We start from the raw sequence: 19,857 nt of genomic DNA, 5'->3' as shown, positions 1-19,857 counted from the left end.
TTACCTTGTATTTGTCCAGTATTCTTGACAGCAATGCTTTGCTGAAGACACACAGCAGTAGAGCATTCAATCATGATGACAGCTTAGAACTGAAATTCAATGTTCTTAATTTGCCAGTGTCAAGATTCATCAGAAGGGAAAAAACAACCAAATATAAAATCATTTCAAGATGAGGTAAATGGTTAGAAGACATCAGAAGAAAACCAGGAAAAATGCGATACATATTCCAAATGTAACTTAGACATCAAAAAGTCAGTACTATGTTAACATTTTCAAAATATTTATTAAGTTATCAGCACAACCCAGTGAGTTTGCACAAACACATATGTCTATATTCTGTTATAAAATTTAGAAAAATACATAAACAAAAATACAACTGTGCATGGTTGCAAACAATTCTTAAATTACTTGGGTTTGTTTATTTTTAAAACACTGACATGACAGTTCATTGTGATTCCCCAGCCCCCTGAACAGGGGCTTGGTGGTTAGGGGGACAGGCCTGTAACTGTGTGAAAAACTGCTGTTATATTTTTGTGTGTTTCTATATTCACACAAAAGCCTGCTTGTATTCCTTTTATGATGACTGGTGATTTCTTTCAGCCAATCTTTCTCCATAATTAAGAATCCAAGTGAACTTGATTGATAGGTACGTTTATGCCAAGGATGATTCCTTCAAGTGCTTAGCAAAATCCAAGGGTTTGTGAGCACCAGTCTCAATGATGTGTTGTTGAAGCTGTTTGTTTAGTTCTTCATCTACAAATGAATCCCTTTGCAAGAAGGTATCCTGAAAATTACAAAATAGGAGTTCTATTACTAAACAGGGCCATGTTTTCCATGCCTACCTTAGTTTAGTAGTCTTGTTTCTCTCTCCTGGTCCCAGATGTCTAGGCCAGACCTGTTCATCTGACAAGCACCGTGTCAGGCAGCCCTTCATAAGCTCATGGGGGTTTGGTGAGGCTTTTCTGCTTTGTGCTAAGCTGGGCTTTAGAAGATTACCTAAAACACACAGCCATGGCTTCCAGCTCAGAGTGGGGAGTTCACACACTGCCCCCTGTTCAACACACCTTACAAATACAGATCAAGCACACTTTGGTGACAGCACACATTTATACATCAAGCATCTCTGACCAACAGGCAACAATGCTCAGAGCACAGGCTGTGAGTCAGAAAGGAATCCCATGAGCCTCCTGCCTCCAGCCACACCTGGAGCTCTGCCTTTTCCTGGTGCTCAAATAAAAAATTATGATCAAGCACATGATTTAAATTTCCCTGTGAAAGTCTTAAAATTTCCAGAGCCAAGTACTTTGTGTACTCATGGAGAAATGAGAGCCTCTCCTTAGTGGTGCACAGGGCTCCAGTTTGGAGCTTCTGTCAAAAGCAGGGAGATGCTGAACCCCTGGCAGCCTGGCACACACAGGACATGCAGAACACAGAGGGCAAAACTCAGGTAACTGCCAAAATTTGTTAAATGGGCCAAACAGTCATAGAGCAGGCAAGACCCCAAGGTAATTTTCCCATTTAGGTCCATTATAGATAGCCATCTATGGACACTGTGATCTTGATGTTCCACTGTTTCTACTCCCTAAAGGAGCTTGTGCATTTCCTTACTCAACCTTTATTTTTCTCCCATCTGCTGTTCTCAGCCTTGCTCTGTCAGAGCTGCTCATATAACTCCCCAGCAGGACACACATATCAGGGAGTCATTATGAAACAACTGAATAAGTTAAGTACAAACACATTTTCAGAAGTTGCTTCTCTAAAATGAAAAAAAAATTGTGCTCTCAAGGCTTCAGCTGACATTACTGAGTTATGTGGAGCACTGACAAGGTTAATAGGTTATAATGTTTGCATTAGAAAGAAGGAAAATTATCACTTTTTAAAGGACACACCACTAACTGGACACTTAATGAAGGCTGGCATCTGGAACACATCCAGCACTGAGGATATGAACACACTTCCCCCATTTCTCCTCTTTTTACATTAACCCTTTGTTCCCCTCAAATTTCCACTTTAGAGCTGTAGTGACACTAACAGGGATCAGTATTCCTCAACACACCGAATCAAACACTCTGGAAATCCAGCTGTCTTGGCAACTACCCACCCTGGGGAAAGATCTAGCTTTTTATTATTGCTTTTTCAACAAACATTAGTTCATCATTACAGAAAAGAGCCAAGAAATCTGCACTGAACCACTGCAAAGTGCAAAATAACAGCTACCATATTAATCTTGCTATGTTAACTGATGCTGTGGGAGATAGGACTATTTATACAGCTATTTTTCCCTTCCTTATACTCAGTCCTATCTTATCCCAGTTTAAAAAATGTACTTTATGCAGAAAGTACAGAAAAGAAAGCCACACTGAGTGTGCCAATGCCTGGGCACTGCATAGTGAGCCAGCAGATACAGGTTATATTGGTGTGTCAGATGGTTAGAAATGAGAACAGTACCTTTCTTCTGGGTGCTACTGATGCAACAGGAGGATTAAAGGTCATTCCTTTCATACAGTATGTCTCAAAAAGTTCTGTAGCAGACCTACAGTAAAGAAACAGTGAAAGAAAAATGGCACTGGACAAATACAACTTCAGCTGATCTATCACCAATCCAAGAGCAGCATCCCACACAAACCCCACTCTCCCCCTCCATCATACTTTGGGAGAACTCCTCAGAGTAATGAGCATCACCTGGAAAAAATCAGGAGCCAATGGCTGGGAAATAATGTAAGTGAAATTAAGTAAAATGTGTCTAAATACACACAAGAAAACCGTTGTGTTCCCAGAGCTGTGATCTGTACATATTTGAAAAAAAAAGGGGGGGGGAAAAAAAGGTAGGTAAAGACAGTCTTAGCTGACAAAATCTGCCAGAATATCCAACAGTTCCTTGCCAAAGGGTTTTAAAAAAAACAACCATGGGAGAACAGGGAGGACCGTAACAGAAAAAAACTGGATGGAAGATAGGAAACACAGGAAACAGGAAAGGAGTCTATGGTCATTTTTTGTAATGGCAGGAAGAAACTGGGTCTCCACAAGGCTTTTTCCAGGACCTGCACTTTCTAACATGTTCAAAAAAGAGCTGGAGAATCCCAAGTTATTTGTAGTAGTAAGAATGAGCTACCTGTAGGAAACTGCAGACAGACTGTATGAGATGATCAGTAAAGTGGCAAATGAAATTTAGTGTTGGAAAAAGCAACTCGACATAAAAACAGTAGGCTCTGAGCAGACACTATCACTTAGAGAAAAAATTATCTTCTTGTTATGACAGATACTTTTATGGGATTGTGTCTTAATGTTGTTTGGAGTTGAAACAGAACACAATAGAAATTAGTTACATCAGTGTATCAATCCATAGATCACCCGCATCTCAAATATTGCAACTGAGTCTCCAATTTCATCTTGAAATGCTTAAAGTGGTAAATGTTCAGGAACATGCAGTGAAGTGTATGGAAAATATGGAACAGCTCCTGTGTGAGCTGGATGGATCCCTCCATCCAGCAGAGACAGTGGGTGGAGGTATGATATGACTGAGGTCTGCCAAACCCTGTGAGGCACAGGAAAAGTGATGGAGCAGGGTGTGCACTTCAGCTCCCAGAGCAAGAACCAGGGGCTGCCAAATGAAGCAAACTGGCAGCAGGTTCAAAACAACAGAAAGCAGATCTTGCCATGAGGAGCTGTGGATTCACAGAACTCTGACCAAACAATGCTGCATTTGCAGAATGTGTGCTAGGATTCAAGGGACATTGAATAGTTTTGGGAAGAACTCCATGAAGAGAGGGGTACTAACAGAAAATGGTCTCAGGTTCAGGAAATCCACCAGGCTGAGACCTGCCAGAGGCCTGCTCAGGGCATGTTTCATGTGAATGCCCTGGTTTTACTTTTCACAAGGCACCTGCTGCCAGCCACTGCCAAAGACTGGATGCTGAATTAGATCTTAGTCTGAGCCTGGATGGCTGCTCTCATGTTTTAAGCTGCTACAGACCTTACACTGCAACTTGGGTTCTAGTTTCCTCTGGACAGCCCCAGTTCAGTGATCCTGATCCATATTCAGATCAGGACTGCAGCTGAAGGTATTTTGCTCCCAGGGGAAGAAAACACTCTGCACTTTGAGATGTTTACCCTTGTCACAGCCTGGCAACAAGTCTCCAAAGGGAAAAGAAAGGGGGAAAAAAAAAGGGAGAGAAAAAAAAAAAGGGCAAGCCAGCATTCTGCATTCTGTACTGGCAGAAGAAGAAAGAGTTTGAAGATCAGAGTCTTAGGTTATTTTTAGGGATTCCTTTAATATAGTATAAGCAACAGCTTCCTTTCAGGGCCTGTTATTAAAAAAAGGAACTCTTTGATAACTCACCTTTGGCTCAAATCAAGTGGAAGAACTCCTGAGCCTTCAGTTGGAGCTCCAGCAATAAGGTGAGACGCAAATTTCTGCACTGTTGGATGATAATGTCTCTGAAAGAAAGGAAGAATGAAGGCAGTAGACAGGCAGTAAGGGATAATGTATTTCTCTACAGAATCTCATGTTTATTTCCAATTCATAAGATGGAAGGTCTGCTTTTATTTTAGTAACTGAGTACCTCAAAATCAGTCAGTTTGTGGGATTAATGTCATGCATTTATTCCCTCATATCATGCTGTGAGCATGACTCTCCACAGTTAGATAATTCCTACTCTCAGAAAACAGGGACAAAGGGCAGAGGAAGTCCTCTCCAAACCCTGACTGGAATGACAGATCAAGGTGTCAGTTCCTCTTGGAAGAAGAGCTGGACTGCAAGGGAACTTAACAGATCTAAAAAGTCTCCAAAGGAATCTAACAAGGCAACCTGCAGTACAAACCAGTGTGTATTATAATAGGGGATGTGTAACATCCCCTTTTGAGCTCATCCTTCCATACCACTGTGTTGGTCTTCCTCTTCCTCTGTGTTGGAATAGGCTCATATGGGCTGAGATTTGACAGATAAGCCTGAAGACCTCTGCTCTCCATTTGTGTAAAGCACCTAAGCATTGAGCAGCTATTTACTGCTGTTACTTCCCAAATCCCTGAGTTACTCACAAACCTGCAGTAGATGCAGCTCCCACAGCGCTGTGTTCTGGGCATTGCAATGCTCTGGTTCATCTAATTCTGGGAGATAAATTCCACTGCCTTGAGATTCATTGTCTAGTAAGAGGTCCATCCTTGGGAATGTCTACAACACATAAAAAAAAGAAAATGAGTTGTTTATATTACCCACCCAATTATAACATAGTTGAGTCAGTTTCAGGATTCATTCCACTTCAGTCAGCTTCAGCAGCATTTAAACATATTCTGTTTTCATCATTCTCGTTAAAGATGCTTTAAAAAATTCTGCACAAAATAATTTTAACAAAAAATTCCATAACCTTTAGCCAGTAAGCTAAAAATTTGAACAAGTAAAACTTACTTGCATGAATACCCTGTTTGTTGCCAAGATGCCAACACTGGAATTTGGAAGCACATGAAGAGCAAGGATGGAAAGTCGCTTTAGGAAAGCAAGAGCTCGTTGCTGGGAGACTTGCTTTCTCCTCTTGGCAAACATGACATCCAGGCACTGCAGCACAATCCCTATGTCCTCATTGGTGCCACCTCAAAAGCAGAATTTCACACAAAGAGTAAAGAACCACCTCATGGACAAACATTGTATACTCTGCTAGGGGCTGGAACTGAACTGAGAAAAGCATGGAAGCTGGGAGGCTCAGACACCCCTCATGTGATGCACACATTAAACATCCACCCTCTTTTGGTCAAAATAGTCCAGCTTTGAACAGAAAAAATGTACCATTGTTTCTGTGCTCCTTTTTAAGAATATACTTGTTCCATCAAAAGTATCTAACTATTAAACACTGCTTATTAGTGTTATAAACAATGCTTATTAGAATTAAGCTACTGTTTTAATCCTAAATGCATTCATTGTATCATTATTTATAAATGATTAAAAAGTGAAAAGATCTGGTCTTTTACCCATCCAGAACAGCAGAATGTTTATTCTTAATAGTGAATCCACAATTATTTCTAAAGTTAATTAAAATTATGTTAATTTCAAATTTTATAAATCTTTTTTTCATCAATTTTTCAACTTCTCAAAATTACTGGAAAATTTAGATTAGAACACAGAAATGTTATCATCATAAAAATCAGAAAAATATACTAGAAAATTTTTTAGAGCAGAATATAAATGTAAATTATCTTTAGAATTATCTTGGAAAAATCAGGTGTTTTTTCTTTATTGGAGAGAGAATTAGAGAAAAAAGACAAGAATTTTTAAATTGCAACTGAAAGAAATAATTATAAGGAAGCAAAAAAACTGAGGACAGACTAAATGCTTATCCAAGATCAAATATTTGGCACTTCCTAATGAAATTACATGATTAGAATCTGTTACCATGTATTGGAATAATAATTCAAGTATTTGTATTGCAGTAATGCAATGTGCAACTCAAGAAAAAAAAAGTAGGTTAAACCAGACAATAATCTTCTCAGAAATCAGATATCTTAAAAATGTGTAGTTTATTAATGCTACATAAAGGCTTTGATAGCAAGGAAACAGAAAAAACATTATCTAAGTGAACAGTGAAAATAGGAATCTGGAATTACCTGCATGCAGGCTGAACAGTGTCTTGTACAGATGTGTGTAAAATTTCATTGGATCAATGTTAAGAACATCACCTATAAACATAATCCCAAATAAACACATTTACTCCATTTATTTATCAGGCAATATTAAAGAAAAGTTTGTTTTTAAATATCTCCTACCTTGACCAGAGAGTATATGAAAAGCACTGAGAATGCAATGAAGACTCTCGCGGTAGCTTAAATCCTAAGAATACAAAACAGATTAAGTACCCAAAAGAAAGCAATTTTAAGAAAACAGTAATGAAAATTCAACTTACCCCAGATGCAATAAGAGAATGAAGGACAATCAATAGGTCATCAAAAAATTCCACATTTATGAGATGAGCAAACCTGCAATCAAAGAGATTTTAATTTTTAAATTATAGATATTATCTTTAAACTCAGTTCAAAGTGTTCTGAATTGCCAAGATCCACACCTTAGAAGCAGGCTAAATCAAATGCTGAACTATCTTCACAGGAAAGAATAATTCAGCCCACAACATGCTAATCATGGCTCTTCTGGAGCATTAAAGACATGCTTGTGTCCTTTAGCAATTAATCAGACAAAAGAATGGAATCACATCACACCCTGTGGCATTTGCATCACATCAATTCTATCATGTGAAATTTCAAATCACATTGAAATGGTTTTGGAAATAGCAGAAAACTTCAGCAGAGAAATAAAAGAATTTAAACTAATTTGTCAGGGACTACCTTTTCTCGCTGCTTAAGGCAAAAATTTCTTTAGTGCTTTATATCTTTTCCAACACACACAAAAGAAGGTAGTCAGTTCTTACTTTGCAAGACCTTCGAGCACAGCTGGCAAAAGTGGAGACTTCTGAGCTTTCTTCAAGATCCTGAAGTAAGTTACAAATACAATATTCAAGGTCTCCGTGTGCTGAAGGAAAGAAAATAAAAATACTTAATCATGTGAAACAGACATTTCTATTTCACTTCAACTCACCTGAAACACTTTTCTCTGTCCAAGCCTGCACTCAGGCCTTTCCAACCAGTCCTGGCACTGCCATCTCTGCACTTCTTACACTGAAAAGCTCAAGCGCTCCAGTGCTCTCCTGCTCCTGGCTCTCTCCTGGCTCCAGCCACACTCCTCCTTTGCCCAAAGGCCACTCTGAGAGGCTCTAACACCCCCTACACAGTGTCCTATGGAACAGGGCACCTGGAGGACATTTGTCAATGGATTTAATACCATTTTGAGCAGACAGCAGAAGGGAATAGGAATGGCTACATTAGCCTTCATGGCTAAACTGAGAGTGTGGTTTACTAAAACCTAGATCTCTGTCACAGGCAAAGTACTTGTTAGCTAACAGCATGATCCAGAGATGTGGAATGGTGCCAGGTTGGGATGGAGGGAAGACTCTTTTAGTTACAAAAGGGTTAGGAGCTGCCACTCTGCTAAAATAGGGGAATAATGTCTAAATTACTTACCAACTTCAGTTTCTTTTCTTTACTTTCTGATGCTTCTGCTTCCAGGAGTTCTCGTTCCAGTTTCTCTTCTGCTTTCTTCCACTGAAAACATACAGTTGATTTTAAGACAACACATCCAATGTTTCCAACCAGTCTGGATATCCAGGTTGAAAAGATACCCAGAGAATAAATCTTCCATGCTTGGTGAGTTGCTTAAGTCAACCTGTGATTCTACAGAGTAACCCTTGTCCTATCAGAAACACCCAATCATTATCAACATTATCAACACAATGAAAAAGGAAAGAGGAAAAAATAGGAAGATAATTAAATTCTCTCTAGAACCTAATAAATTTTCAAGTACAATGCAAAAATTGATCACTGATGCTGAGAGTTAACAATGGCAACAGCAGATGTGCAATTGCTACATAAAGTAACAGAAACAGGAACAAATTGCTACATAAAGTAAGAGAAATAGAGCATGAGAAAGCACATGTCCTACCTTTCTTTGCATTCTGGAAAGATTTTTTCTTTTCTCTTTGTAAGTCATGAACTTTTTCTTTGGAGCAATGTCTTCAGAATCTTTTTGTAATTCTACTTCCTTAATTCTTAAGTGAAGAAATACTTTTAACACCTGTTGTAAAATAAAATAAATATAATGGGAGGTCATGTACAACCTGATAGGAACTAGGGTAAGAAATCCTGAATTCCATTCCAGCTATTGGGCTTTGCTGGTCAAAGGTTCTTCAGTTTACTCCCCTCCTGCTCCTTCACACCTTAAGTCTCCCTGCCTGACTTAAGCCATGTCTTTGGCAGAATCTGATCTCTACTTCCCAGTCTCCTTCCCTTGCCCCATACCTCTCTAATTCTGTGGCTCAGCCTAATCCTGAACTGTCTGTGGTCTGACAGAGTGAGAAAATTGTGCTTGTCTGTAGCCAGCAGCTGCAGTAACTTTAACATTTGGGGATTTTTGAAACTTTTGACAGAAGAATATTGGGAGATGTAACAGAAAGACTCTTACCTCAGGTCTGACATCATAATTTCTACCCCTCACAAGGCCAGAAATTACTTTAACTACACCGAGTGAAGCATAGCCCAACTTGTCCTGTTTAAAGAGCTTCTTAACTGCCTCAACACACAGTTCAGAAATCTGAAAAGCAAAGCACAGAAATTGTTCTGTAAAGCCAAGTCCACAACAACAGCTAGTGACAGACAATACTCATGGTATTTACTAGTTATAAAGTGCACATAGCCTGTAAAATAGTGAACAGATACAGCCAAAAGATCTGGATATTGTGCAGTAAAGCTCAGAATTAATTATTTTTCACACAAAACAAGAACTCTTTCTCTAATCAGAAAATCACTTACCATTTTTGATGGATCATTCATGAGTGGAACAATGAGAACAATGATGTTATTGTGGAAGTTGAAGTGGGGTAGGGCCACAAGCAGCTCACATAGACACTTCACTGCTACCTCTGCTAGACCTTTATATGCCTTTAATGAGATGACATTGCTTTTCTTCAATTTCCTTTGCTTCCAATCTGCACAAAATATTATTTTTAGTGATTACTTTTCAGAATGATGATGATCTTATATTTAATTTTTTAGTGATTGCATGTGTACTTCATGTAAGTGCTATCTCAAAGACAGAAGGTACCATTCATTCAGAGGAGGGAAACTGCTGCAAACAATTTTGCCTTCACTATGAAAAATGAGAAGTGTTAACTGTACCTTTAATTGTTTGTTCCAGATTTTCCAAGTAAAATTTATACTGGCTTACAAGGCCTTCTTCAAATTCTCTCAGTTTCTGAGTTTCTTTTTTAACCTGTAAACATAATTGAAATGAGATTTATTTGGGGAGCTAAATTGGGAAATTAGCCAATGGTGAAAAAAAAGTTTTAAAACAAGTATCAGATATCTAAGTAGTTTTTTCTTCTAGACAGGAATTCCTAGAAATGTATTAAACATAAAACATATCTGTATTTTTCTACAGATGTGTTCACAGGGCTTTTTCCAACTAGGCCTATTTCATTTATAGAGCTTGAAGTAACATTATCAACTAGATGCTATTTTAAAACCATGACTCTAAACTGCACTAAACCTATATCCAAAAAACTTCTAAATATTGGTTAAAAACAAGCTCCAGAAAACAAGTTACTCTGCATTTGTTCAGCAAATTGTTGAACACATTTCAAAGAAATCTATGCCAGTTGGGTGACAACATTGAATAATTTGCTTTCTTTCTAACTCTCTTTAGTGCAGGTCCTTATTCCAAGGTCCATGAGGAAAGTCACACAGGTTTGGTATACTACTTTCAGACACAACTTTTCCCCTCCATTACCATCTGCATGTCACCTACTTATTGAAGGAAGTATGTAAGAATTTAATGCTCAAAACCAAAACCTCTCTTCCTGAAAGTGTCACAGCTTTAGAGCTTCAATAAGTATTTGTGTAGTTGTCCCCTTTGCTCAAACCATAAAATCATATTAAACAAATCGCTCTTAGTACCTGGCATAGCTGAAAACATCCTTAACTGCTCACATACACAATAAAAAGATTTGCTCTTTCACCTTGGTAGCCTTTTCTACTTCAGTCAGAGGCCGAATTTTGTAGGAAGGTGCAATATCTTTGAATATCTCCATCAAAGACACCATGACCAGCTTCCTAACAATCACAGCTACGTTAGGATCCTGCTCCATCAGCATGGCACGCAGCTCCTTCAGCTTCTTAATCTGATTGAAGAAAACAGGCAGACAGTAGATGAAAATCAACTGCAAACCAAGGGACAAGCACAATGTACATTAACTCAGCACTTACTCAGACTCTACTTAGCACTGCATAAAGAGCCAGGAAATTATAGATATCCCAACAAAAATTTAGTCTCAGGAATGTTCAAAACATCCTGCTATTACAAACTTGCACAGAAGTACAGAAAATTATTAGGATATCCTGAAGCATTGAGAACTATCAGATAGTAATCAGAGTAACTATCATATAGTAATCAGAGCTTACACAAGGGTCATGCTTAAGGAATGGGAAAAATAACAAAAGTGATACAACTGACATTTTCCTTGTTCTACCCATATATTCTTGTGCTTTTGCTACTGTTTGCTCATTCAGATCTTTGTTTCTTGACTTAGTGAACAACACACACACTTGTACATGCTGGTTAAGTAAATGTACCTACATTGCTGTCTGGCTCTGAGAGAATGGCAGATGCTAAGGCAGCTATGTGCATCTTCCTCTCCTGTAGCTTTTGTCTCCTTTGGGCAGCCATTTCCTCAGGAGTGAGAACAGGCAGGGGTTCCTCATTAAAGTCTGGCACAGATGTGAGAGTCAGAAAAGAGGGGAATCATTTAACAAGTACCATGTTGCAGATGCTGCATTTCAAACAGGTACCCTGGTAAGGCCCCATGAGATCAACACAAGAAGTTCCACAATCAAAGAAGCTTTAAGAATGACTTTGCTAGATCTTATATAATCCATAGATTCATTTTTGCTCCACTTCAAAATCTTTTACTTGCAAAAAAGAAGTGGACTAAGTGTTTTTGAATCTGCCCATGGTGTTCTCGGAGTACAGTGGGAACACATAACCTCAATGTATTACCCCAACCACACTAAGAAACTGCAGTGCTCTGCAATTTGTATCAAATTATTCATCATTCACTTTTTCTCCTAAAAATACAATTGTTTTTGTTTGTGTTTTCTAAATATTATTTTGCTACAAGTATTTCCTTCCTCAACTTTATATTTAGACAGTAAGGACCCAGAAGTCACAAAGTCACTAGGAAAATGACCATTAACTCAAAAGCCAGCTGCAAATGAAAATCACAGTGTCCTGGTATTGATGTTTTAAGTAAAAAATTTTAAAGACAAAGACACTTAAAGCCTACAAAAGTCTGTGTCCAGAACTACATTTCAAAATGATCTCAAAATAGAACCACACAGATATTCTTTATGTAAGACCAGTATTTCCTTCTTACTAGCAAATATGACACAAAGGATAAAAGGAACTTCATGCAAGCAGCAGTTCTAGGCGAAATATCAAAATAATTTTGAACAAAGACAATCTGAAGCCAGCCATTCATGAGATTCTAACAGGTAACATTTGAATAATGGTTATGCTTTGGTGGCAATGTGGTAATGAACATATTCAAAAACATCCTGAACAAAATACACTTCAATTGCAAACTTCCTTGAGAAACAGCAAAATACTTTTCAGTATGTAAGTGATTTGGAAAAAAAAACCAACAAAAAGCAAACAAAATGTTTTATTACCCTCTGCTTCTTCCATATCTTCTGCGTCCTCTTCTTCATCATGTGCAACATTGAGAACTGCAAAAACAGAGTATCTAGTGTCAAGCACATAACAAACACTGTGAAATTTTAAACCAATAAAAGATATACTTCTTGGCTACTATACCAGTTCCAGAATCTTTGTCTTACCTGGCTTTTCCACAGCTTGAGGAATTATGCCACTCTTGTCTTTGATGGGGAGCAGATGGATAAGTTCTTTTTCTGGCTCTGTTTGCAAACGTCTTGGCACCTTCTCGTATTTCTCAATCACACTTTCATGTTTTCGTTTTTTGATGTGAACAGGTTCACTGAAAAATATGATGTAAACTAAATGAACCAGCCATGTAATTAGACAAGAGCCATGCCTGACCAGCTGGATTAAGTGGCTGCCTCTCACCCAGGCCAGGGTGCTGTTTCACTTGTCCTTCCTCCTTCTGAGCTCCCCCACAGCAGAGTGGCTGTCCTGGCAAGGCTGAGACCCATCAAACCACCCCGAGCAGTCCTGGCATGAAGGACTCCAGCAGCAAGGAGCAGGATCAGGATCCTCTCACTGGGCAACCAGCCCAGAGCCTTCCTGTACCTGCCCCACAGCCTCTCTCCCCCTCACTGTGTCTGACATTGCAGATGAGGCCTAACCAGGACATGACAACGAGTGACCAAGGTCAGTGACCATTTCTATCCACCCCACTCCATGGCTGTTTTTAGCACTGTCACTATCACTTTTCTGCTCTGCCCACTGGCAGAGCCTGTGTCACACACCCCTCTGCAATGACAACAGCAATAACCAGCCTGGTGTGGCAGCCTTTCACAGGAATGCTCCTGAGCTACACCTAAGGGTACAAGAGGGGATTTAGCCTGTGCTAATATGAGCACATGATTTGTAAGTGCTGTAATATCTGAAGAGTTTTTAAGACAGATTGTAGCTGACCAGAGTAAAGCAGACTGAAAATGTAACTTCTCCAATTTAAGGGAACACTATGAAAGGAGCTAAAAGCCCATAACAGTGAAACAGGTAAAAGAGCAACCACTTCCACTGTTTTCCTAGCATCCTAAAAACATTCTGGCATAATGAATGTAAGACACATAGAACTATATTTTGCAAAATATTTCTAAATAAAACCACACAATAAATTTTGAGCTTTGGAAGACTTTAAACTTATGTTACACCCAGTTAATTTGAAAGGGGAAGGGGAAGGTTTAAAACAAAATTCTTCTAATTCAAGAACTTGCAGTGTGGCTACAAGACACCATGCAGCACAACTGCAACTTTGTACATAAAAGCCATTTGCCATTTACGCCTTTCCTTCAAAACTAGACTAAATTATTAATTACTAAGCAGAATCAGCATTAACAAACTAAAACCACCGTACAACAGCACAGAGAGTCTTTTCACATCCATCAAAAAGGGCAAGGTAAGATTTTCAAACAGTCACGTACACAGACAACTCTGTAGAAGTGTATTTCTAAAGACTGTTCTACAACTAGGAGCACTACACCTTTCTACATGTCACTGTGAACTCTACCCATGCCTTGGTCCACAAAACTAGTAACAAATTTTTGGTATGAATGTTTTGGTGTTGCATGTGTTTACAGACATGGCTTACAGAACCCTTTTTATTTTTTTCCAGCAATTTGCAGTGCAATATGTGGTTCATAGTCCAGGGAATGTCCTGAATACTCTATATAGAAAAAAAGACTCTGTTTACAGATTAAAGCATTTCTTTCATTTGAGGGATGCTACTTATCTCACAGCCAGGCACCTCCCAGGAAGGAACTGCAGAAACAGTACCCTGAAGGTCAGGCAGAGCACCTGAATGCACTGATACACATTGGCACATTAATACTGAAGTACTGACAGGCTGAGGAAACACTAAACCAGAGCTGCAAAGAAACACCAGACTGAAAGAGACCTCTTGATAAATGCATTACTTTACATATTAATTACATATTAACCACACAAGGCTGAATTAGTATGAAAAGGAGACATTGCAACTCACTTAGAAGAAAGATCTCTGGTTAAAAAGGATGCTTTTTGGGCCAGATCCTCCATTAATTTTAAGTCATCTTCATCCATCATGTCCAGTGGAAGAGCTTCTTCTTCTTCTTTTTCTTCCCATTTTTTAGCTATTTTAGAAGATGATGTTTACAGATTAAGATCCCATATGTATAGTCACCTTTGAAAACCTAACCCTGCCTGCACTTTTGAGACCATTTTATGCCTTACTTCTACCTGGAGCTGCTGACCTTTATGCCTATGGGTTTTGTTATCCCAGAAAACTGCCTCTTTACTATGATACCCAATAATAATCAGTGCAAATATATTTCTACCATCTTTAACTGACAGTTTTAGGTGCCAGAATGGCCACATTTTGTATTTTTCACAAGTCTCCCATTCTTTCAACAGGAACAGCAGCTATTTGTACACAGAAAATGAAATGTTGTTTTCTCCAATTTTACAACAGGAAGCAGCAGGATATTCAGTGAACAACACTTACCAACTTGTTTCTTCTTGCATTCCTCCAGTGGAAAAGGCTTTCTAGAAATAGCATCTCTGACAGCTTCCCTTAGCTTCTTTTGTTCTTTACGATACTTCTTAGCAGCACTCTTCTGCTTGTACTGTTTATTCTTTAATTTATTGTCAAGTTTTATTTGACTAGTTCTCAGTAACTTGCGAAAACTTGGAACTCGCTTTGTGTTTTTTCTCTAGAAAACAAACAGAAAACTACAAGTCACTGACATGTTAACAGTCTTTGCAAAATTTATTCCACTGTTTAAGATCTCTGAGTTCCTATTTCTATTAGGACTGAACAACACGTTTCTTGCTAACAGTATCATCAATTAGCTTCAAATTTACACAACTGTGTTACTCTTCTCTTTGAGAAGAGAGCACTGTGACAAATATTTTACAGAAACATTCTCTGACAATTTTTTTATTAAACCCTATGTCCATCACTTTTAGACACTCAAGGTATGTACATAGCTCGTTAGGGCACAGTTCTTTGTGTACTCACAAGCACTCTGTTCTCTTCTCAGGGTGCTGCTGTTCTCCAGCACATGCTAAAGTACCTCGGGGGACTTTATTGTCCGAGGCCACAGCCTCGGGCAAATGTCCTCCTGCAGGACACCTCCCCAAGCTGAGCTCTGGCTTTCTCCTGCCTGAAGCTCTCCCGGCCCAGCAGCTGCAGGGACACCTGGCGAGGCTGCCTGCTGCCAGGCTCACAACAGCAGCTGTACCAGAACAGGGTTACGGGGCACAGAGCTCGGGGAGGCACCGCGGGCTGAGAAACCGGGCCCGATCGGGGAAAACCTGGAGGCTCGGGGTCAACAAACAGGGCCCGTGCCAAACCCCGAAACACTCCCGACCCGAGGGTGCTCGGATGGGAATATGGGCACGGCAGGGATCACCTTACGAGGGGTATGGGAAGGCAAGGCTGTGCAGAGGAGCTGGCACGGAAGCGCTGTTGAGGATGATGTGTCCCTTTACAAAGGGGACAAGTGGCTGGATCAGTGTGGGGCTCCCCGAACCCTCAGCTCATGGCTGGATCATGGTGCTACTAACAGCACGATTGTGGATCACTCCCTGTACGGGCCGGTCAGAGCTGGGCCCACGACCCTTGCGGGCCCCTTCCAACTGAGAACATGCGTGAATCTGTGAATCCGGAATTTCTGTCAGCTCAACTTTAGCTTCCCTTTCTATGCTGGATTATCGGGAGATGGCTGAAAAGTCAGCGTTCGTCTCGGGGGGAGTGACGAGCCTGCGCTGCGCCGCCGGTGCCCACCCAAAGCACCCGCACTGCTCTGCCCTTTCCGGAGCCCCGGTAGCATCGGCCTCTAACGACCACGGCTCCCCGTCCCGCCGGTCCGCCCGTGAGCCCCGGGCTGCCTCCCCGCGCCCCCGGCCCGCTCCCCTCACGGCCCCTACCGGCTTCATGGCGGCGGCCCGCGCGTGCTGCCGGCGGCGGAAGCGCTCCCCGCGCGGCCCGGCCCGGCCCGGCCACAGCGGCCCCTGGCGGCGGAGGCCGGAGGCGCCCCCGGCCCAGAGCCGCCCACAGGAGCGGCCTGGGCGGCGGCAGCAGCGCCGCGGCAACGGGAAAGAAGCACGGCCCGCAGCTAATGTAAGTTTTATTTACACAGGAATTGGTACTAGTGGTCTTAAAGGAAGGCTTGAGCCTTCTATTTACAGTTATATACAGATTTATAGTTGAAAAGTAAGAAAACTGTACAAGATAACACAAAAATATAAGACAAATTGGATCCAATTAAAGTAGTGAATACATAAGTTAAGAAAAATCAGACATTTACATTTCAAATTGTAATGTTATGAGTAGCATATATGTAGATTTTAAACCAGATAGCAACGCAAGTTACACCACACTAAATCTTTACCCCGATTATGCAGACTCTGCTTTTAAAACACCAGACAACTGGAAGCCTCCTGCACTTAAAAATACATAATGGTAATTTTTACTTGATTTCCAGAGGGACCAGTTACAAAAACCCACATGTAAGGAATTTATTTACATTAAATATTAGCAAAAAATGGATCAAGAGAGTGCAAGTGTTCCTCACCTGCAGTGCTATGCATTTTAAATTTCTGTCCCCTACAACCACAGGTTGTTGTACAGCATCTTCAAGAACAGGAAATGTTTGAAAATATTTGCCGTGACACATACAGCATGACCTTATGTCTCACAGTTAAAAGATGTTAGAGAATTATCACTTAACAGATGCTTTTTGGATTTCAGTATTGCACACTAATAAAAAGACAGTTTCAAAAACAATTCTGTGTCTGCATTATTTCCATGTGTTAAAAGTGGCTGCTTCATTGAGAACACAAAAGCCTGTAGATAGCCTTGTCATTTTCTAGTGTTCACCATTACATACAAGTATTTTTTAGTTGGAAATGGCTCGACAATATAAAACTTCTGGTGGCAAAACCCTTTCACAGAATACCCACTCCATTTACTCCACAATCAATACACCAAAACAAATGCTTAAACACCACTTGCTCTGAAAGCTGTACAGTGAAAATAGCAGCCCTGTTCTTACCACTGTTTAAAATTCAGATTATTTTTGCTCTAGGCTTGGGCACAATATGTCTACAGTTCCTGAGTTAATTACATTCGCCCAGACTGAAGAATGAAGCTGCAACTTAAAAAAAACCAAAACACGTAAATAAGACAATACCCCTTCCCAAATCTTAACCACCTTGCACATAAACACACCAAACCATTTTATTTGGTCCTCAATACTTGCAAATTGTTAATTGTGGAGGTAATGTTTGCACCAAAGCATTTGGTTTGGATAGCAGTTTTGGGGTCTTAAGATTTAGCATTTCCCTCATCCCCTCCAAAAAGTGCCTTTGTGGTATTTTTAAAAACAGTTATGCCTCAAAAATTTGCTTAAAGTACCAACAGAAGTTATTACAAATGTTTATTGCATTGATCTGATTCTTTTAAAGTATTAAATATGAACTCTCCACTTCTGAGGTTCATAGGTTTTAGTATTCTGTGTGAAATCAGATCTTCCCATGGCAAAAACTAATACTGGCAAAAGGGTGAAGCTTTCATCAGTTCGTTACTCCACTGAGAGCTGTGTCTTTTTTCTGTCTCATTTTCACATTTTCTTTAGTGCTTTTCCCACATAGAAGTGACATGAAGACTTCTTTGTCATCCAGTGGTTTTCCACGTTTCCCATGGACCTCAACATTAGCTTTTTGGTGCTGGGCTATGGTTCTTGTCCCCTTCTTTGTTGTCCTTCATCAGTGAGGCAAACACCTGGAAAAGTAAATCACTGAATGAATATGAAGGCTGCCAGTGTTATAATAATATCAGTATTAACTGCCACAATATTAGCATGGAGATAAATTTCTAGAATGAGACACTAGGAAGTGCCCATTGCTAAGGAGTCAGACAAGCAGCTTAAATAATCATGAAGAGAGGTGCTCCATATATTCATGTACTGACATGTCAGATTTGATATCTATTCCCAAGAAACTCACCTGTGCCCATTTTTTGTTACTATTCTGCATCTGAATAGCTGCAATACAATTAAAAAGCTTTTCTGATGTAATATCTTCTGGAAGTTTTGTTAGAAACTGTGCTATATGAATAAAGTCCATCTGTAGGAGAATATCTTCATATAACCGAAGGATACCTAATCCTGTCCTAAACAAAAATTCTTCTCCATCTCTACAGAAAACATCCCAGACACGACAGGCCAGATCAAGTGGTAGTGACTTGCTGTAGAGTGTAAAGATCCTACAAATGAGTCAAGAACAAAAAAAGGAAGAGTTACAAATTTATTTCAGAAAAATGAAAAGACAACTTCCTTTAAATCTCAGTTACATTAGTTCAAAGTAAGCAGATGACAAGTTATTTTATACACTTTTTTTCCCCCTATTTCAATGATCCACAGCTCTCCAGTTCTTGAAGTCAGAACTTGTACTCTGAAACCCATCTCTTTTGATGCCACAGGAAATCCTCCATTTCAATGCCATCTCCTTTAGAAAGCTCTGGCTAGAAAGGTGACAAATCTCTTCATACTCAAACAAAGTATAATAAACACATAAGAACTTAAGCAACAAAGATCACAACTGTGTGACTTAAGTTTTCCCATTTAAGCCATAGAGTTTAACAGCTCTGTTCATTTGTTTTCTAAACTAAATCTAAAGCCACAGCTAATCTCAATAGAGGGCTGCATCCAACCAATGTACTAATGATAAATCAATAGCTACATTTCTGTGATACATTTTCGAATTTTTCATGTTAAAATCACAAAAATCTAATAATTCTAGATGAAGCTCATCCTTATGCACACAAACAGATACTCTGACAGCACTACCACTCTTCAAGGGTGCCTTCCATTACAGACACACACAGAGCTTGCTACTCTCTGCTTTTGAACACTCCTTACTTCAAAATTTTCACTGCATTTTCAAGTTTATCCCTTTTCAAATCAGGCCTTAAATTTCATCCTCCCTCTACTTTAAAGTCTCTATTCCTACAGTCATGCTTCCTTCAGTAGCTGACTATGCTCATTTCATCAAGTCACTTACAGTACACTGTACTGCTATGATGTAGTAGCCTCCTCTCCCCTACTTATGTCACATAACTACAGCAACAAGAAAGTGAACGCACAGAACTCCTGTTTGTCTCATTTTTTAACTGAACACATCCCTTTTAATAAAGCTTGAAGCCGGCCAGAGGAACTACAGTTAGACAAAACAGTTCCTCATGATTACACAAGACCTACTGAATGCCTTTTTTATGCTTTATTCCAATGTTGAAAGACCTATAGCAAAGTAGAAAGTGTCCCAACAGTTCTAAGGTTAGGTTTTCAATATGTTCTATGAACTCACCAGTCTATCAAATATATGTCTGGAGTAAGACTGTACGATTTGAAATGAAGAAACAATTTAGGAAGATTTTCTTCAAAAAATACTTCAAAGGCTGCAAAGTATTTCAGCATCTGTAGGGACAGTAAAGCACATGATAAGCAGTCATCAAAAGAATGTTTGGTTGT

General features: G+C 39.7%; 2 protein-coding genes across 3 annotated transcripts in view; both read right to left on the bottom strand.

The window, feature by feature from the left end:
* Positions 1-263: 263 nt before the first annotated feature.
* On the bottom strand, positions 264-16,299 carry NOC3L (NOC3 like DNA replication regulator). The gene is made up of 21 exons (XM_036385301.2): positions 16,256-16,299; positions 14,829-15,036; positions 14,331-14,457; positions 12,484-12,641; positions 12,316-12,372; positions 11,225-11,355; positions 10,608-10,769; positions 9,769-9,862; positions 9,403-9,578; positions 9,056-9,184; positions 8,537-8,668; positions 8,059-8,139; positions 7,410-7,510; positions 6,891-6,963; positions 6,754-6,817; positions 6,595-6,666; positions 5,405-5,586; positions 5,042-5,170; positions 4,340-4,437; positions 2,449-2,533; positions 264-784 (listed from the first exon to the last, which is right to left on the bottom strand). Exons 1-21 carry the CDS (start codon positions 16,262-16,264, stop codon positions 653-655), a joined length of 2,400 nt encoding a protein of 799 aa, XP_036241194.1. The 5' UTR covers positions 16,265-16,299; the 3' UTR covers positions 264-652.
* A 138-nt stretch (positions 16,300-16,437) lies between these two features.
* The window catches only part of TBC1D12 (TBC1 domain family member 12), a 41,473-nt gene continuing 38,053 nt past the window's right edge, over positions 16,438-19,857 (bottom strand). For both annotated transcript variants that reach the window (XM_036385299.2, XM_036385300.2), the window contains 3 exons: positions 19,694-19,803; positions 18,335-18,593; positions 16,438-18,110 (listed from right to left, as the gene is read on the bottom strand). In XM_036385299.2, the coding sequence (XP_036241192.1) occupies positions 18,042-18,110; positions 18,335-18,593; positions 19,694-19,803 (438 nt within the window). In that variant the 3' untranslated portion in view covers positions 16,438-18,041. The remainder of the gene's footprint in view (positions 18,111-18,334; positions 18,594-19,693; positions 19,804-19,857) is intronic.

This window comes from Molothrus ater, chromosome 8 (genome assembly GCF_012460135.2).
Source record: "Molothrus ater isolate BHLD 08-10-18 breed brown headed cowbird chromosome 8, BPBGC_Mater_1.1, whole genome shotgun sequence".
NCBI classification, from domain to species: Eukaryota; Metazoa; Chordata; class Aves; order Passeriformes; family Icteridae; genus Molothrus; species Molothrus ater.
Note: the sequence above shows the minus strand (reverse complement) of the source record. Positions and strands in the feature narration are given on the sequence as shown.